Source organism: Entelurus aequoreus, linkage group LG22 (genome assembly GCF_033978785.1).
Source record: "Entelurus aequoreus isolate RoL-2023_Sb linkage group LG22, RoL_Eaeq_v1.1, whole genome shotgun sequence".
Lineage (NCBI taxonomy): Eukaryota > Metazoa > Chordata > Actinopteri > Syngnathiformes > Syngnathidae > Entelurus > Entelurus aequoreus.
This window is the reverse complement of record NC_084752.1, coordinates 10,069,891-10,087,502: the sequence shown is the minus strand read 5'-3', so window position 1 is coordinate 10,087,502 and position 17,612 is coordinate 10,069,891. Positions and strand designations below refer to the sequence as shown.

Genomic DNA, 17,612 nt, shown 5'->3' with positions numbered 1-17,612 from the left:
TCCAGAAACTCAATCTGCTCAAAGGAAGGTCAGTTTTGTAGCTTCTGTAACGAGCTAAACTGTTTTCAGATGTGTGAACATGATTGCACAAGGGTTTTCTAATCATCAATTAGCCTTCTGAGCCAATGAGCAAACACATTGTACCATTAGAACACTGGAGTGATAGTTGCTGGAAATGGGCCTCTATACACCTATGTAGATATTGCACCAAAAACCAGACATTTGCAGCTAGAATAGTCATTTACCACATTAGCAATGTATAGAGTGTATTTCTTTAAAGTTAAGACTAGTTTAAAGTTATCTTCATTGAAAAGTACAGTGCTTTTCCTTCAAAAATAAGGACATTTCAATGTGACCCCAAACTTTTCAACGGTAGTGTATGTCTCCGTTATCTATAAGTTTATCTATAACCCATAACTCGGTGGCCGATTGGATATAGTCACTCATGAACGGTCAGAGAAGCACAAGGCGGCGGCAACGCAGTGTTATGGGCCACCTTGCAAGCAACATCCCGTTCTAGTGGAGGCCCTTAGGGATATTTTTGTTCACTTTTGTCTAAAACCGCCAAATTTGGCACAGGTGTAGCTAAGGGCATACTTCAATGATTTAGCTAGGGCGCCTGCGCCGGTGACCTTTGGGGTCGCCACAGCGGCCAATCCAATATGGCCGCCACTTGTAATAGCTTTTGTCTCTAACATTTGAAACAGATGAGCTACAAATGTAAACTTGGTGTCTATTTCATGTGTTTTGACAATTAGAAATGTGTTGGAATGCTCTTTTTTGGGGGGGGGGGGTGTCTAGACCAGGGGTCGGCAACCCGCGGCTATAGAGCCGCTCTTTAGCGCCGCACTAGTGGCTCTCTGAAGCTTTTTAAAAAATGTATGAAAAATGGAAAAAGATGAGGGGAAAAAATATATATTTTTTGTTTTAATATGGTTTCTGTAGGAGGACAAACATGACACAAACCTCCCTAATTGTTATAAAGCACACTGTTTATATTAAACATGCTTCACTGATTCGAGTATTTGGCGAGCGCCGTTTTGTCCTACTAATTTTGGCGGTCCTTGAACTCACCTTAGTTTGTTACATGTATAACTTTCTCCGACTTTCTAGGACGTGTTTTATGCCACTTTTTTTTCTGTCTCATTTTGTCCACCAAACTTTTAACGTTGTGCGTGAATGCACAAAGGTGAGTTTTGTCGATGTTATTGACTTGTGTGGAGTGCTAATCAGACATATTTGGTCACTGCATGACTGCAAGCTAATCGATGCTAACATGCTATGTAGGCTAGCTATATGTACATATTGCATCATTATGCCTCATTTGTAGCTATATTTGAGGTCATTTAGTTTCCTTTAAGTCATCTCAATTCAATGTATATCTCATGACACACTATCTGTATGTAATATGGCTTTTAATTTGTTGTGGCTCCAGACAAATTTGTTTTTGTATTTTTGCTCCAATATGGCTCTTTCAACATTTTGGGTTGCCGACCCCTGGTCTAAACCCCTAATTTGCATATTTCCAAGTGGCGTTTTGCTATTCTGAAGACATTGGACGTAACTTGGGCATTGTTATGAGTAAAACCTGGTGCAACATGCATGATTCCTTTCTAATGTGTATATGAAATGTCGGGGTGGGGGGGGGGGTCGGCTGTAGTTGTGACATTTTGAAGACATTGGTTTCGCTTAAAGGGCAACTACTCTTTGACTACTTGCAACACTGACTTTCTCTACTTTTACTAATGTTACAATGAAATATATCTGTAGCTTTACATTCTATCTGTGTTGAAGTATATGTGCAATACATTTTGGTAGATAATGGCTATGTTGTTAATATGGAAATTAAAGTGCTCTAATAAATAAATGATCATAAATCTGATCATTCCAGTATGTTTCTGATGCTCAAAAAACCTAAAATAGTTTGCCAAAAGTATCAAAAGTTAAGGTACACCTAATTTTTACATAGCCGCCATCTTGGAAATATGCTAATTAGGTGTCCAGACACACCCAATGATAAAGACGATTTTTCCATCATATTTGTAATTGTCAAAAAACATGAAATAGACACCAAGTTTGGATTTGTAGCTCATCTGGTTCAAATGTAGAGGCAAAAGCGTGTTCAGGTGGTGGCCATATTGGATCAGCCGCTGTGGCGACCCCAAAGATCACCGGCGCCCTAGCCAAATCATTGAAGTATGCCCTGAGCTACACCTGTGCCAAATTTGGCGCTTTTAGACAAAAGTGAACGAACACACCCTAAAATCTCCCTAAGGGCCCCCACTATTCTCATTTGCGGATGTTTTCAACAAATCCGTTAAGGATATGTTCCCAGATTCAGAGATCGCTCGCCAGTACTCAAATGGCAGAACAAAGGCCACTCAAATAGTGAAAGGTAAGTGTTTTTTTTGTTTTTTTTTAAGTAAGCAGCAAGCACAGTACAGTTAGTAGAACAACTGTGTTTTCATTACTGTGTACTGTACTGTATATATATATATATATATATATATATATATATATATATATATATATATATATATATATATATATATATATATATATATACTACCGTCCAGTTTGGGGTCACCCAAACAATTTTGTGGAATAGCCTTCATTTCTAAGAACAAGAATAGACTGTCGAGTTTCAGATGAAAGTTCTCTTTTTCTGGCCATTTTGAGTGTTTAATTGACCCCACAAATGTGATGCTCCAGAAACTCAATCTGCTCGAAGGAAGGTCAGTTTTGTAGTATCTGTAACGAGCTAAACTGTTTTCAGATGTGTGAATATGATTGCACAAGGGTTTTCTAATCATCAATTAGCCTTCTGAGCCAATGAGCAAACACATTGTACCATTAGAACACTGGAGTGATAGTTGCTGGAAATGGGCCTCTATACACCTATGTAGATATTGCACCAAAAACCAGACATTTGCAGCTAGAATAGTTATTTACCACATTAGCAATGTATAGAGTGTATTTCTTTCAAGTTAAGACTAGTTTAAAGTTATCTTAATTGAAAAGTACAGTGCTTTTCCTTCAAAAATAAGGACATTTCAATGTGAGCCCAAACTTTTGAACGGTAGTGTATATATTAGTGTGTGAATTAGTGAATTATATTTATGTAGCGCTTTTCTCTAGTGACTCAAAGCGCTTTACATAGTGAAACCCAATATCTAAGTTACATTTCAACCAGTGTGGGTGGCACGGGGAGCAGGTGGGTAAAGTGTCTTGCCCAAGGACACAACGGCATGTGACTAGGATGGCGGAAGCGGGAATCGAACCTGGAACCCTCAAGTTGCTGGCATGGCCACTCTACCAACTAACTATGCCGCCCCATATATATATAAGAAATACTTTAATTTCAGTGAATTCTAGCTATAGGGGTGGTGGTATTATTTTTATTTTATTTATTTATTTATTTTTCATAAAGAAATACAATCATGTGTGCTTACGGACTGTATCCCTGCAGACTGTATTGATCTATATTGATATATAATGTATATATTGTGTTTTTTATGTTGATTTAATTTTAAAAAAAAATTTTTTTTTTTTAATTTCTTTCTTTTGCGGCCGGTACCAATCGGTCCGCAGTGGTTGGGGACCACTGATTTAAGGTATACCAAAACATGTTAAGTAAACTCTTAAAGGTTAAGGACACTTAAACTAAGTCATAAAACGATGGCAATGTTGATCGTTACACTGATGGCGATACTTTTGTTTTGTTGAGAACACAAAAAGCATTTTGGGCGACACCATTTTTAGTACGGGAACACACACACAGTTTCATATCATTTCGCTTTACATCATGTCCCAAAAGGTTAGGAGTCAGTGTTTATCATTGTTAACTCCAGTGAATGTCGTCTTGATATGGACTGTAACACTAAATGGTTCGTTGTTTGTTGCAAGTTGGGGAAAGCAAAATAAAAAAAAACCGGAACAATACACCCCTCTGAGGACAATGGTTTCGCCCATGCTGCGGGACTGTTTTGACTGCCACAACATGGCGCAGACTGTCGCCGAATAGAAGACGATCGAACTGGTGAGTTGATTGATAAACATGTTTTTATACAATACGACAATATATGCATATTACTTACCCTTTCGCCATATTGTTTCTTTACCTGTTATCTGCACAAACCGAAAGTTCTAAACTTTTGACTACTTTATTCTGTCTCATTGGACGAAATAGTTGCCTGTTAAATACACGAGTACACAAATATTTACACAATAAAATATATAATAATTACAACCGGATGCACTTTTTCCACTAAAAGTAACTTTGCTACCGACAGCTGGCAGTGAAGATGACTACAATACTCCATGTGTTTGCTTTTGTTGTCGACTTGGACAAAGCTGTTGTTGTGCAATGAAATGGTGATTTTTGTTGTTGTTCGGCGACGCATTTGTTCTTTCCTTAAAAGTTGAAAGATGGTCAAATATTGCTCGGATTTGCAGTGTGAGAAACTGACAGAATCAGCAGTTGTCCATCCATCCGTTTTTCTACCGCTTGTCTCTCTCGCATTGTGAGTGAGCCAAATTGTAGGAAAAAAAGCATACTTTTGTGCTTCGTCATCAACCAGTGAAGTTGACATGTTGTGTAAATGGTAAATAAAAACAGAATACAATGATTTGCAAATCATTTTCAAATTATATTTAATTGAATAGACTGCAAAGACAAGATATTTAATGTTGGAACTGGTACACTTTATTTTTTGCAAATATTAGCTCATTTGGAATTTGATGCCTGCAACATTTTAAAGAAAAGCTGGCACAGGTGGCAAAAAAGACTGAGGAAGTTGAGGAATGCTCATCAAACACTTATTTGGAACATCCCTCAGGTGAACAGGCTAATTGGGAACAGGTGGGTGCCATGATTGGGTATAAAAGCAGCTTCCATGAAATGCTCAGTCGTTCACAAACAAGGCTGGGGCGAGGGTCACCACTTTGTCAACAAATGCGTGAGCAAATTGTTTAAGAACAACATTTCTCAACCAAAATTGAGCTGTTTGCCGGCCACAATACCCAGCAATATGTTTGGAGGAGAAAAGGTGAGGCCTTTAATCCCAGGAACACCAGGCCTACCGTCAAGCATGGTGGTGGTAGTATTATGCTTTGGGCCTGTTTTGCTGCCAATGGAACTGGTGCTTTACAGAGAGTAAATGGGACAATGAAAAAGGAGGATTACCTCCAAATTCTTCAGGACAACCTAAAATCATCAGCCCGGAGGTTGGGTCTTGAGCGCAGTTGGGTGTTCCAACAGGACAATGACCCCAAACACGTGTCAAAAGTGGTACAGGAATGGCTAAATCAGGCTAGAATTATTGTTTTAGAATGGCCTTCCCAAAGTCCTGACTTAAACGTGTGGACAATGCTGAAGAAACAAGTCCATGTCAGAAAATCAACAAATTTAGCTGAACTGCACCAATTTTGTCAAGAGGAGTGGTCAAAAATTCAACCAGAAGCTTGTGGATGGCTACCAAAAGCGCCTTATTGCAGTGAAACTTGCCAAGGGACATGTAAGCAAATATTAACATTGCTGTATGTATACTTTTGACCCAGCACATTAGGTCACATTTTCAGTAGACCCATTATAAATTCATAAAGGAACTAGGGCTGCAACTAACGATTAATTTGATAATCGATTAATCTGTCGATTGTTACTTCGATTAATCGATTAATAAACGGATAAAATAGACAAACTACATTTCTATTGTATCCAGTATTTTTTTGGAGAAAAAAAACAGCATACTGGCACCATACTTATTTTGATTATTGTTTCTCAGCTGTTTGTAAATGTTGCAGTTTATAAATAAAGGTTTATTTAAAATAAAAAATAAAAAAACTCTGCGCATGCGCATAGCATAGATCCAACGAATCGATGACTAAATTAATCGGCAACTATTTTAATAATCGATTTTAATCGATTTAATCGATTAGTTGTTGCAGCCCTAAAAGGAACCAAACTTCATGAATGTTTTTTTTGACCAACAAGCATGTGCTCCAATCACTCTATCACAAAAAAATAAGAGTGGTAGAAATTACTGGAAACTCAGGACAGCCATGACATTATGTTCTTTACAAGTGTATGTCAACTTTTGACCACGACTGTATGTACCACAGATAAATTAAGCAACGCTTTTGTAGCATCTCTGATATATACAGTATAGAGCAGTGGTTCTTAACCTTGTTGGAGGTACCGAACCCCACCAGTTTCATATGCGCATTCACTGAACCCTTCTTTAGTGAAAAATAAAATTGTTTTTTTTTCAAATTCTAGACAAAGTTATATGTTTTTGATAACACTTTAGTATGGGGAACATATTCTAAATAACAAAGACTTAATTTAGAGTTATTTGGTTAGGGCCAGGGTTAGAGGTTTAGGGTTATAATAAGGCAGGGGTCGGCAACCTTTACCACTCAAAGAGCCATTTTGGCAAGTTTCACACATTAAAGAAAGTAATGGGAGCCACAAAAATGTTTTTAAAATTTAAAGTGAAAAACACCGCATACAAAGCTTACATACTTTGTGCTATGTTAACCAGGGGTCTCAGACACACGCACCGGCACGCACTTTAATGTGGGAATTTGATGTTAGTGCACCCCGCGAGTTTTGGATGAATGTCGCTTGCGTCACACTTGCCAACCCTCTCATTTTTCCCGGGAGACTCTCGAATGTCAGAGTGTGATGACACTGCATTTGGCGCCCTCTACAGTCTGCCCAGTCAGTGTACCTGCTCGGCCACAAGTGGAATGCAGTTTTAGCTTGCTCACGTAAGAGACAGCAAGGCTATTAACTCAGCAGCCACACATCTTACACTGACGGTACCAATACCCAGAATCCCATGCAGCCCTAACTCTTCCGCTCAACCAACCACGAAGAGGGGGGGGGGGTTGATGTGTGGGGGGATTTGGTGGTAGCGGGGTGTATAATGTAGACCGGAAGAGTTAGGACTGCATGGGATTCTGGGTAATGGTTGTGTTGTGTTTATGTTGTGTTACAGTGGGATGTTCTCCAGAAATGTGTTTTTCATTCTTTTTTGGTGTGGGTTCACAGTGTGGCGCATATTTGTAACGTAACAATGTTGAAGTTGTTTGATACGGCTACCGTCAGTGTAAGCTGTGTGGCTGATGAGTAACTATGCTTTGCTGTCTCCTGTGTGAGTAAGTAATAACAACATACAACATGTGGCTGGCCTGGCACGCTGTAAGTAAATGCTATAGAGGACAATTACTGCAGTGCAATTAGGGCACGCCCTTTATATAGTAATTAGAGTGTTAATAGGATTATTTATCCCTGGGAGTAATCTATGAGAGACACTGACATCCATAAGTCTCCTGGGAAAATCGAGGGGGTCGGCATGCATGTAGCTGAGCCGCATCAGAGTGGTCAAGGAGCCGCATGCGGCTCCGGAGCCGCGGGTTGCCGACCCCTATAATAAGGCATTAATAAGTACTTAATAATGACTAGTTAAGAGCCAATATGTTACTAATTTGCTTGTTAATAAGTAACTAATTAATGGTGAATATGTTCCCCATACTAAAGTGTTATCATTTTTTTTTACTGGTGCACAAAATGAACCGTGCACCAACACAGTGCACCAACACAGTGCATAAACTCACAACAAATTACACACCTGCAAATCAGTTAAATGTTGCCGTATCCGTAATACGCCGATAGGGAGAAGTTTGTATTTACACGATGAGTCGGGTGTGTTTTGACCTCCGCCGAACCCCTAGGGTTCGATCGAACCCAGGTTAAGAACCATTGATCTAGACTAATCCCATTTCATTAGTGTGATTAATCTGATTTAAAAAATGAAACTAATTAGTCATTTTAACATGATACTTAAATCAATGACAGTATTTTACATTTCGTCACTGAGAAATCTGCTTTTGTATATTTGTGTATCTTGTTTATTTTCGACACCCAGCCGAACCAACCATTACTAACTGCATCTTGATGAGTGAACGGTGCCGGTCCCAACTTGTGCTTCCAGATTCCAAAGTACTGTGCTGTTTTTTTTTTTTCTTCCTTCACCTGCTCTCATGGTTCCGCCTCTTTTGTGACTCCTCTTTTCTCTCAGGTAGAGAGTCAGCGCCATGGTGGGAGTGGACAGGATCTATGATCTGCCGTGTGTGTGAGCACCACAGCAAGGAGCCGACCTGTGGACGTACGGGACAAGAATGGCTCGGAATGTCAACTTTGACCTGGGACACCCTCTCATGGAAGCTGGACTGGAGTAAGTGTGGGAATTATTTTGATTTAGATGTTCTCAAAAGGCCCTTTTTTTTCTGCTTGAAGCTTACCTGTCGTTGCGTAACATGTGGGCGGGCAGTAAGGAACAAAAAGGTGATTGGACTGTTTTGCTCTTTGACGTTGTTTGTCTGTAAGTTCTTAGGTTGTTTGCTTGTTTAAACTCACTGCTTGCACACAGAGCCTCAGGTTTGTTTACACTCTTTTGACCAACCTGGGAATGCAATGTTGACCTCCTCCATTAGTATCAAATCATTATCACATTTTTATCTGGGACTTTGTAATCATAAACAGTACAGGCCAAAAGTTTGGACACACTTTCTCCTCATTCAATGCGTTTTCTTTATTTTCATGACTATTTACATTGTAGATTGTCACTGAAGGCATCACAACTATGAATGTGGAGTTATGTACTTAACAAAAAAAGGTGAAATAACTGAAAACATGTTTTATATTCTAGTTTCTTCAAAATAGCCACCCTTTGCTCTGATTACTGCTTTGCACACTCTTGGCATTCTCTCGATGAGCTTCAAGAGGTAGTCAGTGAAATGGTTTTCACTTCACAGGTGTGCAAGAGGTTTCCTTCACTCCTTGTTAGTGTGTGTAATATATCATCATGTTATAATTCCACGAGTGTTGGGTTTCAGCAGGACAGGCCAGTATGCGCGCTTTCGGCACTAAAAGAAAAAAATTAATCCTGATGTTGGTTGCACTTCATATTCAAATAAGATGTGAACGAACTGGCCATTAATTGTTGTTAACTTGCTCGTATGTTAATTCATGTATTCTTATATCCCTCACAAGAAATAACAAGAATATAGGAAACTTCATCTGTAGTGTCCAGTATACAATATTTATTTCACAGTCACATCGGTTTATTTTTTTTGCCAAAAAGTTCCTGAATCTATTTCAACTCACTGAATCGTTTCAGATCGTATCATTCTAAAAAAAAAAAAAATAGTATTGTCCCTGAATCGTATCGGCAATTTAAAATTCTGAATTGAATCAAATTGTTGTTCAAACCAATCGTTACACCCATAATAAGACAACATATTATTTGGTATATAAAGGGTAATAGAACAATTAAAAAATTAGTTAAAAAGGCTCCTAATTTAGCTGCTGATGTATGTTGTAACATTGATATTGCGTTATTTCCACATATATTCATTTCTCAAACTATTATTAATTTACTTGCTCGTTTAGTTCGTTACTTTCTGTTGTAACATGGTTTTATCTACACTTCTGTTAAAATGTAATACACATTTTGGGCCTGATCTACTAAAGGTTTGCATGTACTAAAACACGTGCAAACTTGATTGCACGTCTACTAAGCTCATGCGCAGAGGATTCTGTCTCTGAGCAAAATAAGCAGCGCAATCCATTAATGTGTCTGGCTTCATTAATATGCAGAATATATGCCGGTTATCACAACACCCACAATAGCAAAAGGAGAAAATGCAAATACAACTATCTAGCACATCCAGTGTGATTTATCAAGCCTAAACTGTTCTGCGGCCGCTGTTTTGCATCTTTATTTAGTACAGCTAGAAAAGACGTGCAAACTGGCATTTAAGCAGAAATGGCTGTGAGAAAGGCTTTTCAGCATATATGGACTTGCATAAAAAATATTAGAAATATTGTCTATTGAGCAATATATTCATTGTTTTATTTTATCATTTTATAGCTACTGGTTTTCTTAAGGGGCTGACTAAAACCAATTCAATTGATGCATTTTGGTTTGGCCCGCGTTTTTTTGATGGCATTCGTTTTTTCATATATACTGAACAAAAATATAAACGCTACACTTTTGTTTTTGCTCCCATTTTTCATGAGTTGAACTCAAAGATCTAAAACGTTTACCATATACACAAAAGACCTATTCCTCTCAAATATTGTTCACAAATCTGGCTAAATCTGTGTTAGTGAGCATTTCTTCTTTGCCAAGATAATCCATGCCACCTCACAGGTGTGGCATTAAACAGCATGATTATTGCACAGGTGTGCTTTAGGCTGCCCACAATAAAAGGCCACTCTGAAATGGGCAGTTATGCTTTATTGAGTGTCTGGATTTACGATTGCTTCTGATTTTTTTCCGTATGTTTAAAAAAAAACATTGAATTTAATTCAAATAATAATTCAATGACAATAACCATTCAAAATAATTCAAAACAAGTTTTTTTTACTTAATCAAAAAATAGTAGTTTGAAATACTGCATACACTGCATCTTACTCTTGGCAAAATTGTAATTTGTATAATGTTCTTTTTTAACCAGATTTATATATATTAAAAAAAATTGCTATGGAATAATTTTCAAATAATTAAATTAAGAGCTTCCATTGAGAAGCAATACCTCTGCTAGAATATAATACTTCTGTTAGCATTGCACATCATATGCAAATAAACCATCTCCAACATTGAGATCAATAAAGTGCAAACTTCTGCCTTAAATAACATACTTCTGTAAATAAAAATGTATTGTACATAGTATCCAAATAATTAAGTTAAACATTAAGAGGTCTATAGTTTGAGTGACATGTCTGGTGAGTATTCTGGCCATGCAAGAACTGGGATGTTTTCAGCTTCCAGGAATTGTGTACAGATCCTTGCAACATGGGGCTGTGCATTGTCATGCTGCAACATGAGGTGATGGTCTCGGGTGAATGGCACACCAATGGGCCTCAGGATCTCGTCCCGGTATCTCTGTGCATTCAAAATGCCATCAATAAAATGCACTTGCATTCGTTGTGTATAACATACGCCTGCCCATACCATTACCCCACCCCCACCATTGGCCACTCGATTCACAATGTTGACCTCAGCAAACCGCTCTCCCACACCACACACGCTGTCTGCCATCTACTCTAAACAGTGAAAACTGGGATTCATCCGTGAAGAGAACACCTCTCCAACGTGCCAGATGCCAACAAATGTGAGTATTTGCACACTCAAATCGGTTACGACGACGAACTGCAGTCAGGTCGAGACCCTGATGAGGATGACGAGCATACAGATGAGCTTCCCTGAGACGGTTTTCAGAGTTTGTGCGGAAATTCTTTGGTTACGCGAGCCAATTGTTACAGCAGCTATCCAAGTGGCTGGTCTCAGACGATCATGGAGGAGCACCTGCTGGATGTAGAGGTCCTGGGCTGGTGTGGTTACACGTGGTCTGCTGTTGTGAAGCCGGTTGGATGTACTGCCAAATTCTCTGAAATGCCTTTGGAGACGGCTTAAGGTAGAGGAATGAACATTCGATTCATGGACAACAGCTCTGGTGGGCATTACTGCAGTCCGCATGCCAACTGTGCAATAATCATGCTGTTTAATCAGCATCTTGATATGCTGCACCTGTGAGGTGGGATGGATTATCTTGGCAAAGACAAAGTGTTCACTAACACAGGTTTAGACAGATTTGTGAATAATATTTGAGAGGAATAGGTATTTTGTGTATACAGTATAAGTTTTAGATATTTGGTATTAGATTTTTTTTTTTCATGCTGCTCATGAAAAATGGAAGCAAAAACAAAAATGTTGTTTATATTTTTGTTCAGTTTATTTGAAAAGATTTTCTTGCAATATACAATACCGAATTATTACATATTTGATCACAATATCAGACAAAAACACAGGGTGTGTGGGTGTGGCGATGTAACAGTATCAATTGTGTAGTTAAATTATTTCCTTATTCTCTTTTATTACAAACACAATCTATAATAAAGTCAATAGTGCAACATAATTGAACAAACGCAAAAACTACTTTTGGTTATTATTTCCTAAGTTTGTAAACAATAACAACAAATATTTTGTGATAATAAAAAACATCGATCAAATCACTGATACTATACAGAGTTTCAATACTGCTCCTGCCACTACTTTAGTGATGCGCCTACCCGGTACCGGTACCAAAATATTGGTATCGGGACAACTTTACTTGCAAGTCACAAAAGTCTTCAAAAAATGCATTATTTTAAAAACATTTATCTATGTTTTTTATTTTTAGTACCGTTTCAGGAACAGTCATAACAGTACAGAAGTACTGATTTTGGTACTAGTGTCGGTAAAAGTTTAAACAATACCATCACTATTTTCCTGTGTCTGAAACCCCCGTGTTCCTCCAACTCATATTAAAGTCTGCAGATTGCAAGACAGTCGTGTCTCCTCTCTACCAATTTAAGTCTCGCCGAGTTTGTTACAGACTGGCCAAGCCAACTTTAGAGGTCAGTCCATCCCTAAATCGAAATTGTCTCATATTTCTATCAAGGAAAAGTTATTTCATGATAACATTGGCATTGTTTTATCGTCCAGCCCTCGTTTGGGTGTTTGCTCAGACACTTGAAAAAATTGAGGGTAAACTCTGGTCTTGACTGCAATGACATTGGGTGCATTTGGTTATTTGCTTTGATATAATTAAGGTACTGTAAGTACTGAATACAACCATGTTTAATTTTGAAGCGTGCACTGAAACGAAAGTCACTGTGTGGACTTTTTAATGCTGTGTATATAGTAGATATGTATGTTGTTTCAGGCTGCTTAGCAATATTGATGACGTTTACATGATTATCATCCTTTGTCATGGTGTTTTTTAGGTTGTGTGTGCATGTTTCTATTCTCAAGCCTGTGTTTGTGTGTGTGTGTGTGTGTGTCCTGATGTCAGGAGTCCAGTCGATGAGGAAGGCGTTCATGACTCATTCAATCAGCTGATAGCAGAGCAGACCAACAACAGAGGCCTGGGAGAAGAAGCCGTTGAGCTCCAGCAGCTTCAGAAAGAACTGGATGAGGAGAGTCAAGGTACAGAAGGACTTGCCAGTGATTACACTGATAGCTTGACAAAGACTACATACCACCATCTGTAGATTAGGTTGTTTTTTGGTTTTTTTACAACTAAGGCAACTTATTCATATATTGTTAATTTTTTCGCATTACATGTTAAGTAATGGTAATTTAGTTTTTTTTAAATATTTTCAGGTATGATATTCATTAGGGGTGTAAAACTTAATCGGTACAAATCGAAAACCAATTTTAACTTAAGCAATATGGATACATCGTTTGGCGAGCCTCTGGATCGATCTTTTTTTGATTGATTGAAACTTTTATTAGTAGATTGCACAGTTCAGTACATATTCCGTACAATTGACCACTAAATGGTAACACCCGAATAAGTTTTTCAACTTGTTTAAGTCGGGGTCCACGTAAATCAATTCATGGTACAAATATATACTATCATCATAATACAGCCATCACACAAGTTAATCATCAGAGTATATACATTGAATTATTTACATTATTTACAATCCGGGGGGTGGAATGAGGAGGGTTTGGTTGATATCAGCACTTCAGTCATCAACAATTGCATCATCAGAGAAATGGGCATTGAAACAGTGTAGGTCTGACTTGGTAGGTTATGTACAGCAAGCAGAGAACATAGTGAGTTCAGATAGCATAAGAACAAGTATATACACTAGAAATACATTTGATTATTTACATTTGGTTATTTACAATCCGGGGAGGTGGGATGTGGAGGGGGGAAAGTGTTATTCAAGGGTTGAAGTTGCCTGGAGGTGTTGTTTTAGTGCGGTTTTGAAAGAGGATAGAGATGCACTTTCTTTTACACCTGTTGGGAGCGCATTCCATATAGCATAGAAGGAGAATGAGTTAAGACCTTTGTTAGATCGGAATCTGGGTTTAAGGATTCTGGGTTTGAGGATCTCCCCCTGGTGTTGTGGTTATGGCGGTCATTTACGTTAAGGAAGTAGTTTGACATGTACTTCGGTATCAGGGAGGTGTAGCGGTTTTTATAGACTAGGCTCAGTGCAAGTTGTTTTACTCTGTCCTCCACCCTGAGCCAGCCCACTTTGGAGAAGTGGGTAGGAGTGAGGTGCGATCTGGGGTGCAGGTCTAAAAGTAACCTGGCTAGCTTGTTCTGGGATGTTTGGAGTCTAGATTTGAGGGTTTTGGAGGTGCTAAAGTACCAGGAGGTGCAAGCGTAATCGAAAAAGGGTTGAATGAGAGTTCCCGCTAGAATCTTCAAGGTGCTTTTGTTGACCAGAGAGGAGATTCTGTAGAGAAATCTCATTCGTTGGTTGACCTTTCTGATTAGCTTGGTTGCCATTTTATCACAGGAAAGATTAGCCTCTAGAATGGAACCTAGGAAGGTGACCTCATCTTTCCTGGTGATAACAATGTCACCCACTTTTATAGTGAAGTCATTGACTTTTTTGAGATTGATTTGGGACCCAAATAGGATGGATTCCGTTTTACCCAAGTGTATGGATAGCTTGTTGTCAGCGAGCCAGGTGCAAATACTAAGGAGTTCCGCACTGAGGATTTTTTCCACCTGTGACTTGTCAATGCCGGATACCAGCAGGGCCGAGTCATCCGCAAACAGGAACAATTCACAGCCGCATGCTGATGACATGTCGTTTATGTATATTAGGAACATTAAAGGCCCCAATATACTGCCTTGGGGGACTCCACATCTTACTGAGAGGGGGGGGCACACGGTGCCGTTCACCTCTACCACCTGTTTCCTCCCCTCCAAGTAAGATTGAATCCAGCTCGATGAGGTTTTATCAAATCCGATTGTTCTGAGCTTATCCAACAGTATAGCGACTAGTATGGATTGGTCAATGTCCGGTTGGAAAGTCTTGAATCGGTTGATTTGGAGATCTGCTACAAAATATGGCCGGGCTAATCTTGCGAGACTTTAGCGATGACATAATACGAGAGTAACGTCCTCGCTTGCGACTGACAAAAACAGCAACTTGGCAGACAACACCGAAAGAGTTTAAAAACAATGCACCCCCGAATCTTAAAGTTAAAGTGCGGCAAGCGTTCGGATATTATAAAAGAATGGTCAGTTGAATAAAAGTATGGCTATTTGTAACGTTTGGGAAGCAGCAATAAAGTAGCGGCTGCACGACTAATCTGAGCACCCAACTGTTGTGACGGCATAGAGAGACTCAAGCGGGCGATAGGGATGCTAATGCTAGCAAAGTTACCAACTGGCAAGACAAAGACATTGATTTGAAAGACTTCCAGCCTGAACTTAGCCACAATTGTGTGAGGTAACAACAGCATCTATTACACTGTTCATTGTGCTAAAGATAAAGACGGAGCTGCACAGCAATCGGCAGAAGGGCACTTTGAAAAGAATGTGCAATTCTACACTAAAGCTGCTGTTTAGTTTGCAGTGTGGCACTTAATTGTATCTTGCACTTGTGTTATTGTAGTGTTATAACACCTCTGCTTGATGCACAGCTTGCTTTTCTCTATATTTTATTGTTGCTACTTGAGAAAACTACAGTAAAAAGCTGGTAGCTTTTCTAGACTAAAGAAAATAAAATAATAAATGCTTCTTACACTTCAACAGAACGCTAATAGGAACACTGTTACAGCAGAAAGTAACCAGTTAAGAAGAGAAAATTAGCAATTACAAAACCCAAAACCAGTGAAGTTGGCACGTTGTGTAAATGGTAAATAAAAACAGAATACAATGATTTGCAAAACCTTTTCAACCTATATTCAATTGAATAGACTGCAAAGACAAAATACTTAACGTTCGAACTGGAACACTTTATTTTTTGCAAAAATTAGCTCATTTGGAATTTGATGCCTGCAACATGTTTCAAAAAATCTGGCACAAGTGGGAAGAAAGACTATAGGGCGAGGGTCACCACTTTGTGAACAAATGCATGAGCAAATTGTTTAAGAACAACATTTCTCAACCAGCTATTGCAAGGCATTTAGGGATTTCACCATCTACGGTCTGTAATATCATCAAAAGGTTCAGAGAATCTGGAGAAATCACTGCACGTAAGCAGCAGGGCTGAAAACCAACATTGAATGCCCATGCTTTTCGATCCATCAGGCGGTACAGCATCAAAAAGGGACATCAGTGTGTAAAGGATATCACCACATAGGCTCAGGAACACTTCAGAAAACCACTGTCAGTCCAAGTTAAAACTCTACTATGCAAAGCGAAAGCCATTTATCAACAACACCCAGAAACGCCACCGGCTTCGCTGAGCTCATCTAAGATGGACTGATGCAAAGTGGAAAAGTGTTCTGTGGTCTGACGAGTCCACATTTAAAAAATGTTGGGGAAACTGTGGACGTTGTGTCCTCCGGACTAAAGAGAAAAAGAACCATCCAGACTTTTATAGGCGCAAAGTTCAAAAGCCAGCATCTATGATGGTATGGGGGTGTATTAGTGCCCAAGGCATGGGTAACTTACACATCTGTGAAGGCAAAATTAATGCTTAAAGGTACATACAGGTTTTGGAGCAACATATGTTGCTATCCAATCAACGTCTTTTTCATGGACGCCCCTGCTTATTTCAGCAAGACAATGCCAAGTCACATTCTGCACGTGTTACAACAGCGTGGCTTTGTAGTAAAAGAGTGCGGGTACTAGACTGGCCTGCCTGTAGTCCAGACCTGTCTACCATTGAAAATGTGTGGCGCATTATGAAGCCTAAAATACCACAACGGAGACCCCCGGACTGTTGAACAACTTAAGCTGTACATCAAGCAAGAATGGGAAAGAATTCCACTTGAAAATCTTCAAAAATTGGTCTCCTCAGTTCCCAAACGTTTACTGAGTGTTGTTAAAAGGAAAGGCCATGTAACATAGTGGTAAAAACTCCCCTGTGCCAACGTTTTTGCAATGCGTTGCTGCCATTAAATTCTAAGTTAATGATTATTTGCAAAAAAAATTAAGTTTCTCAGTTCGAACATTAAATATCTTGTCTTTGCAGTCTATTCAATTGAATATAAGTTGAAAAGGATTTGCAAATCATTGTATTCTGTTTTTATTTACGATTTACACAACGTACCAACTTCACTGGTTTTGGGTTTTGTAGAATGGGTGGACAGAAGAACAAATACACTCGTTTCCCCTACTTTTGCAGGTATTGGTTCCACATAACTACATAACATAACAGTGTGTGTTCTTTGGACTCTTCAGATAATGTGGCACACCTGTCTAGCCCTGGACCTGGGTTCAGGCAGAGGAGGAAGCAGGGGGGGGCGCTGGGATGGGATGATGGTGAAAGAGTGATGGACCCATCCAATAGTGAACAATGGTCTTCAGCCACCTTGAAGATCCTGTCTTCTATGCCGAGTCGCACCATCGGTTGGTTCCACAAAAACAAGACACGTCACACATAGTCAATACAGAGCTATTTCTGTAAGCCAGGGGTGTCCAAAGTGCGGCCCGGGGGCCATTTGCGGCCCGCAGCTAATTGTTTACCGGCCCGCCACACATTCTGCAAAAATTGCAAAATTGATAATATTGCAAAAATTTAAAAAAACATTAAAAAAAAGTGGAATGAGGTGAAATCTAACAAGAAAAAGTTGCAA

The 17,612-nt window shown here is 39.1% G+C and overlaps 1 protein-coding gene across 5 annotated transcripts in view; it reads left to right on the top strand.

Moving 5' to 3' along the window:
- The first annotated feature begins 981 nt into the window (after positions 1 to 981).
- tmc6b (transmembrane channel-like 6b) overlaps positions 982 to 17,612 on the top strand; it is a 50,659-nt gene continuing 34,028 nt past the window's right edge. The window contains exons 1-4 of one of the 5 annotated variants that reach the window (XM_062032431.1): positions 982 to 1,189; positions 8,085 to 8,240; positions 12,907 to 13,040; positions 17,218 to 17,385. In XM_062032431.1, the coding sequence (XP_061888415.1) occupies positions 8,185 to 8,240; positions 12,907 to 13,040; positions 17,218 to 17,385 (358 nt within the window). In that variant the 5' untranslated portion in view covers positions 982 to 1,189; positions 8,085 to 8,184. Of the gene's footprint in view, positions 1,190 to 3,787; positions 4,040 to 4,938; positions 5,049 to 7,943; positions 8,006 to 8,084; positions 8,241 to 12,906; positions 13,041 to 17,217; positions 17,386 to 17,612 lie in introns of those variants that run through there. The other 4 variants (XR_009823757.1, XM_062032430.1, XM_062032432.1 and 1 more) reach the window with 4 other exon arrangements.